The following is a 13,602-nucleotide window of genomic DNA, read 5'->3' on the forward strand; positions in this document are numbered from 1 at the left end:
TAGTGAAGCGCAATAAACAAAATGATAAAAAAACATGCTAATTGAATTGTAAAGAGCTTCACTCTTCTTTTTTTCTCCTTCTCATTTTTTTTAATAGGAGGTTGTATTGTTGAGGATAGAACATTTATGCTAATGACTGACTACTTAGCTGATTTTACATTAATATAATAAACAGTACCTGTCGTCATGTTCTTTGCAGTGTTATTTCAGGAAAAATACTGAAGTCTTAAAAGTGAAATTCTACTTTGCATAATGAAACAGAATCATGATTTCCGCATGAATGTTTCCAGCTCTGTGTGGTTTCTTTTTTCTCTTTAATTGTTTTTGTTTTGTAGACCTGAAATATTGTGTCAGAAATGTTTTATCCACAGGGAGAAAAAGATAATGTGATTTAATGCTTCCTTATTCCAGAGGGTGAACTGCTTTTAGCATTATGCTGAATGATTTTCCCCCTCCTTTATTGTTACATCGGCAACTTTAGAATTAATGCATTACTCAAATCAGTTGAGGTGCCTTTTATTCTGTAGACACTGGTCTTACTAAGTTGATGGAGTTAACATTTTTCATTGCCTTAAAATGGCCTTCTATAACTTATATTTGGCTACCACAGTATTCTTTCTCAGCCACTAAAGGAATTGGGAGGCCGTTAAAAATACATTTATCTCCTAAATTAATTGTTGTTGTTGTTTTTATTATTATCATCACAATCCTTAGTTAGAACAAGAGAACGGCAGTAGCAGAAAAGTAAAACGCATAGAGACAAAACAGAAATTATAAAATAAGCATTGAATGGAGCTTCCTTTAAACTGAGGACATTTTTTTAAAATAATAGCATTTGATGTTGATATATATTAAATTGGAAGTTGGAGAAGTCCGGTTTTTTAGCAGTCAGTCTAATTAAACAATTGAATTTCAGGAAAAAAATATATTGTCTTGGATTCACCATTTTATCCTAAAAGTAATTTTAGAACCAAATATAAAGTTATAATGATGTGAGATATAGGCCAATGAAATCAACCTAGGATCATTTATTTTTAGGATCATTCATTTAAAGGCATATTTTCCATTTCTGATAGAAGAAATGTCAGCAGATCACTTCTACTAGGACTGTATTAGGGAAACAACTGTATGTTGCCTTTACTGTTTTTGTCATGTTACTTGCCTACCACACCTTGTTTGTCAGTGACGAGGACTGGGTAAAAGTTATTAACATGGGGTTCTTGGTGCTCTTTGAGCTCAGAGACCCTGGGTGACAGATAGAAGAGACTATTGGAAAGACTATTAAATAAATCACACAACTGTCTCCTTAAAATTAAAATAAAACAATGAAGTGATGGTTGTTTCACAGAGCAGACTTGATGAGTAGCACATTGCTGGTATTATATTTGGTATTTGGAATTAAAGTCCTTCTGTATTAAATGAAACTTATTCCTAAGGAAATGTTCTGTGGATTGCTATCTGAACTTCCATTTGTCTGTATCTTAGCTTTATATAGATTTACATGTTCTTGAAATCAATAAGCATAATCTATAACCTTCATTTGTTTTACTGTGGAGGAGCCTCTTATGATTACGCTGATCATGTTTCATGCATTTTATTGTCATTCATAACATGTATTTTATTAGCATACCTTGTAATTAGTTTATTCCAGAGTCATGAAGACATGTTCTATCAATAAATGTTTGTTGATTGATGTGTTTGGATAGTTACCAATAGGAGGTCTCTTTTCTTTATAAAATTAGATGAGATTTAAAGAACGGGATTTTAAATATTATTTGCAAAAGGAATCTCAAATTTCACCCATCCAGGATTAAAGTCTTAACATGCTAAAGAACAAGATTAAATAGAGATTTCTTATTTCACTCAGATATAAGTGTAATGTATATAAAAGACATACTGTTTTGATGAGATATATTCAAACCATGAGTCATAAATATTAGAAACCGTAGTTTAGAAATTACATGCTTTAATTACTATTGATTTAAGCCACTAGCTAGTCTTTATGAATCTCCGTGAAATTTCCATGTCTTGACTATAATTTTCAGCACTCTTTCCCGAGTGCCTTTAGCAGCTTCCCAGATATTCTGCATAGAATTAAATAACAGTACTTAACCACGATCAATAACTTAAGATCAGTACAATCACTCTTGTTTTAATGACCTTAGTAGTTATGGGTAATAAAGTGTGAACTGTAATAGCCCATTGCTGCTATCACATTCTCTTTGAATCCTAGCAGTATTAGGGACTAGTGACATGAATAAGTGGGATATTTGGAAATGAAAAAAAAAATAGATATCCAAACGTATTTATTTAAAACTTAGTCTAGGTAAATTGCCTTGTGTTTTGGAAGCGGGGTGTGGATACAGTTCCTTCCACCACTTTATGCTTGAAGTGGGCAAGAGAAGAAGTAGGAATAGTGAGGAAGACCCGAGTTGCTGAAGTTAAAGCAAATGGCATTTTTCCCTTGGACAACAGCCAGTGTTTTCATTCCAACATTTTGTGAAGCCATTCCTTAGTCCTGCTTCCATTATGTCCTTTCTCCTTAGGACATAATGGGGCCGTTCAGGAGCTGCTAACACTTGTTGCTGGCCCAGGAAAGAAAGAAAGAAAGAAAGAAAGAAAGAAAGAAAGAAAGAAAGAAAGAAAGAAAGAAAGAAAGAAAGAAAGAAAGAAAGAAAGAAAGAAAGTTTCTTTCTTTCTTTCTTTCTTTCTTTCTTTCTTTCTTTCTTTCTTTCTTTCTTTCTTTCTTTCTTTCTTTCTTTCTTTCTTTCTTTCTTTCTTTCTTTCTTTCTTTCTTTCTTTCTTTCTTTCTTTCTTTCCCACCAGCATCCCAAGGGAGAGGCAAGACCATTTTGTTTCCTTGTTCATGTCTCAGGTCTTTTTAGTCATAATCCTGGGCTAAGCTTGCAGTGGTTGCTAACAACTGGTAAATACGGTTTCAGTGCACTACCTGTTCATTGTCACAACCTCAGGAAAAGGAGAGCTGCCAGTTATGTGTGACTCTTTTTTTTTTGAGATCTAGATCTTGTTATCATCTAAAGCAAAAAAAAAAAAGTTGTGATCTCCAAAAAATGGAAAGAGCAAAGTAGTAAAACTCTTTCTTCTTGTAGGACACTAAAATGCTTTGAGTTTCAAAAAGGTATGATAGTATTGTGCAGTAGGTAATCTGTAGGAAAGGAAACATTCATTTCCTTAATTTATGACAAGTCTATTATTCTTCATGTCAAACCCAGAGTTGCATTAAAGAATGTTGGGTAGAAGACCAAAAAAAAGAAAAACCCGTTATGTATACTTCCATCCTAAATCTGCAAATAAAATTGATTGGTACATCAATCAGAAGTAACATTTTTTTTAAAAAAATCCAAAAATGTTTGATTTTGTACAACTGAATCCATCATTAAGAAAATATAATTACAAAACTTTCTTTATAAAAGAAAATGATGACATTAAGAAATAGTGCACAATATTTTAATTCTAAACTAGTGAAAATGTTGAAGGACAAATATGAAGTGCAGACAGATTCAGTCAAATATTTTTAACAGAAGTCTACAAAATCAAAAGTGTAATCATGTGATCTCTGTCTTTCTATGGAATTGGTTTTTTTTTAAGTACTTAAACCACTGAAACTACCCCGTCTGATGTTAGAATTAAATGTTATTGGTTTGGATCCAGATTAACTTGCATGTAACTGGACTCATTTTTATTGAACTTGTCCCACAACCCAGCTCACTCTGCGTAAATTGGATGCATCATTTGTGATATGTTGAAGAGTCTCGCGATTGCAGGAGACTGAAAGAAAGCTTGTTTCTGCCAGCCCAGTAAATGTGTCAAATCAGCATCTAATCTATTTCTTCTGTTTGTTTATTTATGCTCTTGTTCTTGTCTTTGTTTCATTATTATCAGTCTGTCTCTATATATGTCTTCCGCTTGTTACTTGAATGGAAATCAATAAGACAATGATTTAAGGAATTAAAATAGTCTCTGTATCACAGCACTTGCCAGTGATGCTTAACCGTTCTATACCTATATTTCAGTGCTCTAGTATGGATTTGGTGCTTGTTACCATTAATATCTGTGGAATTTTAGTATTCATTTCTTAAAATTTGTTTAGTGGATTGTGCTGTAATTTTATAGGACAGTAAAAACTCAGTTGTAAGCATTGCAAACAATTGACACTATAGAAGTGTGCGTAACATAAAATATTTCCGATTTTCAGGTAAATTCAAATGGATGGCTTTGAGACACATTTGTTTTCATACAGTCCATAGGGGATATAGGTGCTTCAGGTTACTTTACATTGCAACACATATCCTGGTAACCCTAACTGATACAACAATGTTGCTGACACTTGCTGGCCTAGTGTCTTGTATTATGTTAGTGGGGGGGGGTGTCAAAGGGTATAATAGTATCAAACAGATGCAGTAAGCATTGCTTCTAAAATAGGTAAACACAAAACCTCACTGCACGGTATTTGCTGTACATAAATTTGACCTTCAGAAACTATTTTTTTTTTTTGTTCATCAAAATTAGCGGTGCTGAGAAATCGGTACATCAGTGCACAATGACTGTGAAATTAGGAATGAGAATTTGCTATGGAAATGATAGGACAAATCATATGAAAAAGGCAAGGAAAGCTGCCTATTAAGACATTGTGTTACATAAAATTAATACTGCATTTCTTTCTTGCTTACTAGTCCCCTGAAATATTTTTAAAGCTTTTTTATCTCCCGAGCAGCTATTGTCTGCTGATTTTTTTAACAAGGGCTGCATAAAAATGTTCAAAACATGTTATTACCTTTCATTGCAGCCTATGAGATGACAGCAGATTCTTTTTAACTAAGTATATCCTTTTATGGCTTTTAATTTTTTGCTGTCACCTATTTGAGCTGAAACTAAAGGAAAGTATTGTCCTTAAATATTACTTATTCAGTCATGTGATTTTTGTGCCCCCCTTAATTGTAACTCTTCTCTCTCTTTCCCCCCCCCCCTTTATCTTTTCTTCTTTTTCTCTGTCTCTCTTTTTCTGGTGGGGTTTCTTGTAAAATAGTCTTGTTGCATTACTGGAACTGACAAAATGGTTCTCATGTAGTCTGCAAATTAAACACAAGTGCAGTGATTATTTTGAATAGCTAAATTACATTCTAGAAAGCTTGCAGGATTCAGAGCATTGTCATTAGGTATCCGCTTGAATACAATTTGTGTAACCTTGGCCGAGACAGCCTGTCATTTTAATGTCAGTGTTTTATCTGAACAAGACATCATCCTTTCAGATAGAGTGTACAGGTTCGTTGCAAAGATGCCCGTGCAGAAACGTGTTAACAGTTGCAAATATGAAATGCTATCAAGTTCATCACTGTAGCTGTTTGTCACTGAAATGTCATGGAAAGCGGCTTTTAATGGTATCTCACATAATACGAAAGAATTGAAGCCATCTGTATGCTAGGTGAATGCGGAACGGTTGAGGCATCATCATAGGAATTCCACTGCTAAAATTGCTGGGGAACAAGGTGTGTTTTCTGTATCGCTGAAATTGCATTAATTTGTTTCAAGTCATTAAGTTGAAACTCCCCAATGGCCGCTTCTGAAGGGTCTTACTTGTTAATTAATGTAACATTTGTCAAAATTGATAGGCACCTCTAGAAGATGCGCAGATTAATAGCTTGATTTTCTCAGAACATAAAATCTATTTCTGTGGAATGGGTAGAAAACAAGCTTGTTTGGAGGGCACAGTGTTTCCCTGAACTAAATCAGATGCGGTCATTATTATTATTTTTTATCCCTTTGCTTGTCCTTTAAAATAAAAGCTATAGGGGAAAAAACATTTTGGGGTCATCTAACAATGCAGTTATTATACTTGCCTATTCAAAAAAAAAAGCTCTTCAGACTGCAGCTCAAGTTCACTAAAGCAATTATTTTGACGGTGTAGAGGAGAAAGAGAAATTTAAAACGAAATATAACAAAACAACTCTCCCTTGACAGAAGGTTTGTTGAACTGCTTGTACTTTACGCTGTCTTCATATTTTAGGTTCCAGTGTCGGTGGCTATGATGACACCTCAAGTTATCACTCCCCAGCAAATGCAGCAGATCCTCCAGCAGCAAGTGCTAACTCCACAGCAACTTCAGGTCCTGCTCCAACAGCAGCAGGCACTCATGCTTCAACAGGTAACTACTTTCTTTGGCAGCTGCTTAGCTAACCAACACAGCTATTGGAAAAGGAAGGCTGTTACAGTGGTGCCATTTCCTACGTCGAGTATCTTCCTAAAATAAGAGATTGTCACCTGTTTATATCCTGGCATCCAGGAGAGAGGATGAAACTGCAAGTCCCAGAATTCTCCGCCAGCTAGGAATTCTAGTAACGACCATATTCCCAAAGATATCTGTAGAGCATCCAAGTTGAAAGACGTGCCATTCCTTCATGTTCACTCTAGGAAGTACACATCTGAACAATGGTGTTTATATTAGTTGTAGTTCTGAGGATCCAGTCTGGGTCAGTCACCGAGACCAGAGGTTTAGTTTTCCTAAACCTTTTTAGTCTTTAGGAAGACTAAACCTCTGGTCCCAGTGACTGATCCAGATCAGTTCCTGCAACGTTATTCTGGGACACGTATGTTCACCTTCATTCGTGAGTTGTAGTTTTGCCACAGTTGCAACTATGAATAATGATTGGGCACAATCACGGTCTGAAGAGTTGACTCTTCCCAAGTTATCTTTCTACGTGTGTTACCAGTCATATTTTGAGAATGGGCTGAAAGAGACGCCAAGCTTCATATACTTTTCTAAGAATTAGTTTTCATCAGTGTGTGCCTGAAAGAATTCATGTTGTGATTTGTTAGTATAGGCGCTGTTTTCATCCTTTAGACCATAGGAAGCAGCAATGTAACACAACAGAAGTAGCTGAGCCTTTTTTCAGCCTCTGCAGTGTAGGAGTTGGTGTTGGGTTTAGAAATAGGAGAGCTGAATTTAAATCTTTACTTGGCCAGAAGTTTTATTTAATACCTTGTTGTAACTTTTGTAATAGAGGTAAGCCCGCCATGCTAACTTAGTTGAAAATAAAGAGAGCATTGAAATATAATCTATTTCCCCCAATAAAATATTATGGAATATCTGTGCAACTGTGGTCTGTCCCCTTTTACTGTATTAATCAGTCTATGTTAAATCCTTACTAATATCACTTTTCTTTCATTTGTGGCTCATACATGAGTGGAAGGTAGCTGGTGAAAAATAGCAAGGGTGATATCTTGTCATAGTGATCAAAACAGAAGCACGTACTAGCCACCCAGCAGAAATGCATACTAGAGTTTTGAAGGCTATGACACAGCCTGTGGATTAACATTCTCTCCCTCCAAAATGCTGTTAATTAACTAAATCCCCAAATAACTTTGTGTGGTATGTATGTCAATGAAATGTTCATTCATGGATTCATTCATTCATTCATAGAGCAGTAATGCCAGAGACTATTGCAAGATGACATTGAACCCGGTGCCTTATATATTCATTCTCTCAAATATTAATTCGCAGAGCAGAAGCATCGAATGAGCTATTTGTCTGGAATAGTGAGTAAAGTAGATGGAGAGGGAACCAACCCTGTGTCGGTTCTAAATGATGCTTGGTACAGTACAATGCAACAATGATTTAGAAAGCTTGTATATGTTCCAAATAAAGATTCACCAGGCACTCCTAGCAAGGGCATTCTGGCTTTGTTGTTTCAATCAAAGGTCATCCCTTGCCTTATTTTAATTAGTTTGTGTAGAAAATGGTATGTTTTTCATCAGTTCATTTTGGAGATTACTTTTCAAACGATAATGCCAAGAATAGTCAATGTGCATTGAATTTATTGTCGAGTATCAAACTAAAGGTCAGAGCGTTACAGATAAAAGGATGCTATTTTTCAAATCGCCGTTTGTCTATTACCAAAAGGGGATCCAGAATTGGCTATCCCAATTTGTTTTACTTAATAGCCTCTATCTTCTTCTTTTTCCTTGTCTCCTTTTATTTTCTTTTGTAGCAGCAGCTTCAAGAATTTTATAAGAAACAGCAGGAACAGTTGCAGCTTCAACTTCTACAGCAACAACATGCTGGAAAACAACCTAAAGAGGTACTGTTAAAATCCATTTTTATTTACAATCTAGAGATAATGAATGAAAGTATAGCAGCTATTTAAAAAATCCCTTTATCTGGTAAATTTGTCCTTTCACAGCTTAGTGCAATATAAAGGCTAGTAACTTATTTTCTCATGGCCACTTATTTTCTCATGAACATCTTTTGGCTGAATGATTAATTAACACCCAAAGTAGTTATGATAAAAAAAGTAAAATAAACTTCCCCAGCCCAGTAAGTCACATGCTCATATAACTTGGTGAAAAGAACCAGAATTTGCCATTCAGGAATTGGATGGAGCTGGGTTTGCATTTCCTTTCTCTGCCAAACAATTGACTGATAAATTCTAGCTTTTTTTTTTACTAAATCACACATGTGCAGCTTTGATTCCTACAGGTGTAACCTGTTGGAGGGGACCCCTCCATTGCAACCCTGAGAAAAATGTGTCCAATTATTTTGGGGTATTTTAAGCCAACCAGGGATGCATAATCCCAATGCTTTTACTGTTCTTTCTACTCCTTTTTAGAAAGTCTGGTGCTAAATGTGTTCATGGAATCCAGTAGTTTCATCTACATTACAATTTAAACATTATGACAGAAGAATTCAGATCCGTACATATATCTAATATAAAAAAGAGCTGAGTTTGCTTTGTGCCATCAAATGCTCACTTGGTCCTTACCCAACTGAGTACTATATTATGGTAGCTCACCCAAGTACCCCTACCATGGATAACTTGTGTTTCGTGCGTATTCCATGAACAAAGATGGTGGCATCGCTTCTCACACTGCTCTGTTTTAATATTTTAAACAAATAAAAGCAGCTTAAAAAAATCAGTTTCGTGTATTTTATTCTTGCTGAGTGTTTAAAATGATCAGAGCTATCTCAGTCTTGGAAAATTGTCTCGTTTTGAAGCAACCTCGGATATTTTTAAATAACGGAATGAGCAATTCTAAAGTCCCTTTCGTTTGGAAGCATATTGGCACTTTAATGTCTCTGCTTGTAATCCTTTTACTTCTTGCCAAACAGCTGCACTTACCTCAGGAACAGAGATTTTTTAGATAGTTCCAGGAGATACTGTACTTCTCTTGGAGCCCATTAGGGCATCTACAGGGAGAGAGAAGATAAAGGATGATGGACAGAATTTGCTGAAAGACAGTTTATGTGCCATTACCAGTTATTTTGTGTTATATCTGCAGGGTTTTGTGTGGGCATGTATACAAGATAGAGAGAAGAGCCTGGGAGGCACCATATTTTCTCAGCAGGAAAACAATCATACTTATTAGACCAGCTAGTTCTCGTTATGAACTGACTGTGGGTCCAGGATTGTTCTTCACATTCATTCAGCTTTATGTAGGTTTCATTGCAAAGAAGCCCAAGTCCTCGACATTTGAGTGATGGGGATAAAAAGGATTCTGAGGTATAGAGGCTTTCTTTGCATAGCTGCAAGCTGGAGCTCAAAATATTGGTTAAAGGAAGTGTTAGCTATTTAGAGAGAGGCTTTTCTACTATAGGGCGGGAAATTCAAATAATCACAGTTACCACTTGAGGAGTCGTTTATTATCAGGAAGTGCTGCGACCCTGAAGAGTTGCAACCCTATCAGTTCTAGAGGAGTCCTAGAGGAGATCAATCCTGACTGCTCTTTAGAAGGCCAGATCCTAAAGTTGAAACTCAGATACTTTAGCCACCTAATGAGAAGGAAGAACTCACTGGAAAAGAGCCTAATGCTGGGAAAGGTTGAGGGCAATAGAAGAAGGGGACGACAGAGAATAAGATGGCTGGATGGAGTCACTGAAGCATGGGCATGTGGGCTTAGATGTGGAGCATCCCTTGGCTTGTTCTGCCCAGGTATGGAACTATGCCTTCTTCTGAATTTTGTATCTGTGATGGACTTAATGAAGGCCACAATCTGCTGCTGAGCTATGGCTCCAGGGAGGATCTATGCTGTCTGGTTGAGGTCAGAAGTGTGTGCTTCCCCCAGAAGTATGCTTGGAATTTCTTACATATACCTTTGACAATTCTATTGCCTAGTGAAGATGGAGACCGGCCATAGCTTTATTGTTGTTTTACTCTTTCAGAGATTCTCCTTGGAGATTCTTTGCATGCTGTTCAAAGGAATCTGATTGGGGGATATTAAAACCCTGGTATTACATAAGGAAATAAATCCATCAATCACTTTTTGCTCCTAATGTGGGAGAGAGAAAGACAAAGACAAGAATGTTTTCTATTGTTCTGGACTGTAGGTGAACCAGAACCTTCTTTTTCTCTCCCTTTTCTCTGTCCATCTACTCACTGGCTGTCACCTAGCTTGTTGACCATTGAAACGGACAGGGAGCAGTACTGCCTTATTTTGGGACAGACCTTGCCAATCAAAGGATACATGCCCTCAGAGCCTATTCTTCCCCCCACATACTGTTTTAGACTGTCAAGGACTACTTGAAGGTTCATCTGCAAACCAGCTTTACTAGAGGTATTAACATTTCCATTCTTCTTAAGATTAATGGATCAAAAATTGCCTCACAAAGTATTTACGGGCAAAACCTTAATATGGAATATGCTGTTGATGGTATAGTTTTCCCTGTTGCAAAATTTGTGGGATACGGTGAAATCTTCCTTTCTAAATAAATTACAAAACATCTCATAATCCATGGATGTTTGCTATTCACCTTCTACAACAAAGAGCTTATGAATTCCATCCTTTATATATTATAATAGTTGTAGAAATCTATCTGAACTTGATTTTTCTCCTAGAAAAGACTCAGCAGATTGTGAACATTTAAGATAGAGATGATATCTTTGCCTCTCCAGAAGTTGATTGATTGATTGTCCCATCAAGTCTGTGTTTACCTTAGTGTCCACATAAATAGACCTTCCCCAGGATGATCTGGCCCCAATCTGGCTGTTCAGGTTTTCTAAGGATGCATCCATCCCTGTTGAAGTCTCATGCAGCCAGTTTTTACTTTTTCCTTCTCTCTTTCCTATCACTTTAGGCTTTACCATAATACTGGGTCTTTGCATTATGCATCCCAAATATGATAATTTAAGCCTAATTATTTTTGTCTCACGTGAGAGCTTTCCATTGATTTGTTTTCATAACTCATTTTTTGTTTTGTTTTCTTGGTTACCTGTGATGTTCTCCAATACAAAGTTCAAGAGCATCAATACTGTTTTCTGTCCTGCTTTTTTTGAGAGTCCAACTGTCACTTCCGTAGAGTGTCACAGGGAAAAATCATTGCCTCTGCGCTTCTCATCTTTGTGGAAATAGACACGTCACAACATATTTTCCAAAGCCTTCATTGCTATGCTACTGATAGCTCAGGTATAATTCCCTGCCTTATGCCTATGCTATGTGAGACTGTCATAAGTTGTGGTTAATTGACTTTTAGATTATGGTAGATTACATAATTTCAGTAGAAAGTACTTGTATTGTGGCTTCCACAGCCCTAACCAGCTCCATCATTTGTCATTTAGGATAGCTCTTTGAAGGAATGCAGCCCCCCACCACATCAGGCAAGCCCCAGCTTGGGGCTTATCTAGATGGGTGTCCTCAGCTTGGTTGTGTTATCACACTTGAATTGGCCCTGTGTTTATGTGGCAGTTGCAACGAATCATCCATTCCTATGTTGCTCCATACATTTCCTTGGCTATCACCAAATCCACTCCCCTTGCAATGTGGAAAACTAAGTTTTAAGCCAAGTGTGAATTTTACAGCTGAGTTATGAAATTGGGGGGGGGTGTATAATAGGAAATGCTGACACAAACCTTAACAAGAGCCTGCTAACGGGCTCCACTATAATAATAAAAAAGGAACAGATTAAAAAATGTCTAAAATGTAAATCTAAAGGACTAAGAGTAATTAAAATGGAAATGGCACAGGGAGGGAAGGCATGTAATTGTGAGATATCACTGTGCAGAATGCTCTCAGCTTTGTTTTGCTGGCTGTTTTTCTAATTCAGTAGGGCTTACTCATCAGTGGCAGTTCAATGCGCGTTAATGACTCTGGGATGCAAGCATCACTCTGGACAAAGAAATGATTATTGTGCGGTCAAAAGAAGTTCAAAGACAAGAAGGGAATTTCAGTTTTTCCCTTAGAGATCCACATTCAAGAGCATATAAATTAAGCCAAATGTTAAAAACCACAGTCTGAAAGCTGACTTCAAAGTCACAACTCTCTAATTAATGAACTGCGAGCTTCAGTTTGGACAAGTTGTGGTTTGATGTGCCCATAAATCAACATGACAGGCCTGTTTCACAGTCTCAGACAGGGCTTGTCATTGAGTCGCATCAGATGTAAACACGGCAGAAAAAAAGGGGGGGGAATAGCAAGGAGGTGCAATTGATCAACAGAATTGGTAAAAACCCACTTTTGAAGCACATTATGCATGATCACAGGAAATGGCTATAGCCTCAAGAGGTTTTCTCCTTCTGCTGCTGCTTTTTTGAATCAGATTTCTAACAACCTTCAAAAGAGAGAATAAGAATTATGGAGCTTCTCCCCTGTGGCTGCAAGGCAATAACCCCCTGTTGTTATTTTGTGCTTCTTTCTGTTCAAAGGCATCAAATTTTAGTTTTTTAAGGATCTTTAACTCTATATTTGAAGACAAACAATAAAGGGCTGCCACTGTCATTCTTATCAGTTACCAGGGATTGTATTTTTTCCCCCTTTCTGTTGCCACTTCTTGTTAACCTCTTATTTGGTCTATTAGACATAGTTCTGAATGCAAGCCTGCATGCTGAGAGAACATGAAAGTTCAGATGAGCTCAGAGGGCAGATAAAGAAATTTGAAGGGGAAAGTTACACAGCAGAATGAACGATAAAAGTTAACTCTTCTAAATTGCTGCTGTCAGACAAGAGAGCATCTCTGACACACAGATGATGGTTTGGAGATGAAGGAAAAATACTTTGTGTGTAAAAAGACAAGAAGGGAAGTTGGACAATGTAATGGAATTTCAATATTTAACAGGACTTGATGTACTGTGTGCATGTATCTAATATTTCAGTCTCCAAAGCTGCACTAAGAAAAGACTCTTCTCTATTTTAAACTGAATTATTAAAAATGGTGGATTGGATGGAAAGAGCAAGCATCTTTTCTCTTTTAAGTGATACTTGTTTTAAATATGGATGGATGGGTAAATACATTGGTGCCTGTCTTCAGATAATGTAGTTTATCCCACAGGTTTTTCTGAGCCAAATTCCTTAGTTTAAGAGAATATTCTTGTTAATTTGATATGCTGCCAGTGGTCCATGTTAGATACACATACATCTGTATACCATTTATTTTAACATTGTCAATATTAAAGTATTGCAAAAGCTATTTTGAATTTGACATTTGTTACAGTGCTAAAGTGGATTAGCTTAATGCATCATTTCATACATTGTAACAGTCCCTGTTATTGTATCATCTCCTGAAAACATATCTGTATCCTTAAATAATATAGTTTTTAATCTAAAACCAGTGTGCTTTCAATGGTCGGGTTTTAAAAAGTCTTATTTCTTCCAAGTAAG

The 13,602-nt window shown here is 36.6% G+C and overlaps 1 protein-coding gene across 21 annotated transcripts in view; it reads left to right on the forward strand.

Annotated features, from left to right (window-relative positions):
* Positions 1 to 13,602, forward strand: part of FOXP1 (forkhead box P1) — a 678,799-nt gene that overhangs the window by 558,383 nt on the left and 106,814 nt on the right. For 18 of the 21 annotated variants that reach the window (XM_081321542.1, XM_081321526.1, XM_081321537.1 and 15 more), the window contains 2 exons: positions 6,026 to 6,163; positions 8,007 to 8,096. In XM_081321542.1, coding sequence (XP_081177668.1) covers positions 6,026 to 6,163; positions 8,007 to 8,096 — 228 coding nt within the window. The remainder of the gene's footprint in view (positions 1 to 6,025; positions 6,164 to 8,006; positions 8,097 to 13,602) is intronic. The other 3 variants (XM_081321529.1, XM_081321527.1, XM_081321536.1) reach the window with 1 other exon arrangement.

Source organism: Vipera berus (assembly GCF_964194415.1).
Source record: "Vipera berus genome assembly, chromosome: 2".
In the NCBI taxonomy this organism is placed as follows: Eukaryota; Metazoa; Chordata; class Lepidosauria; order Squamata; family Viperidae; genus Vipera; species Vipera berus.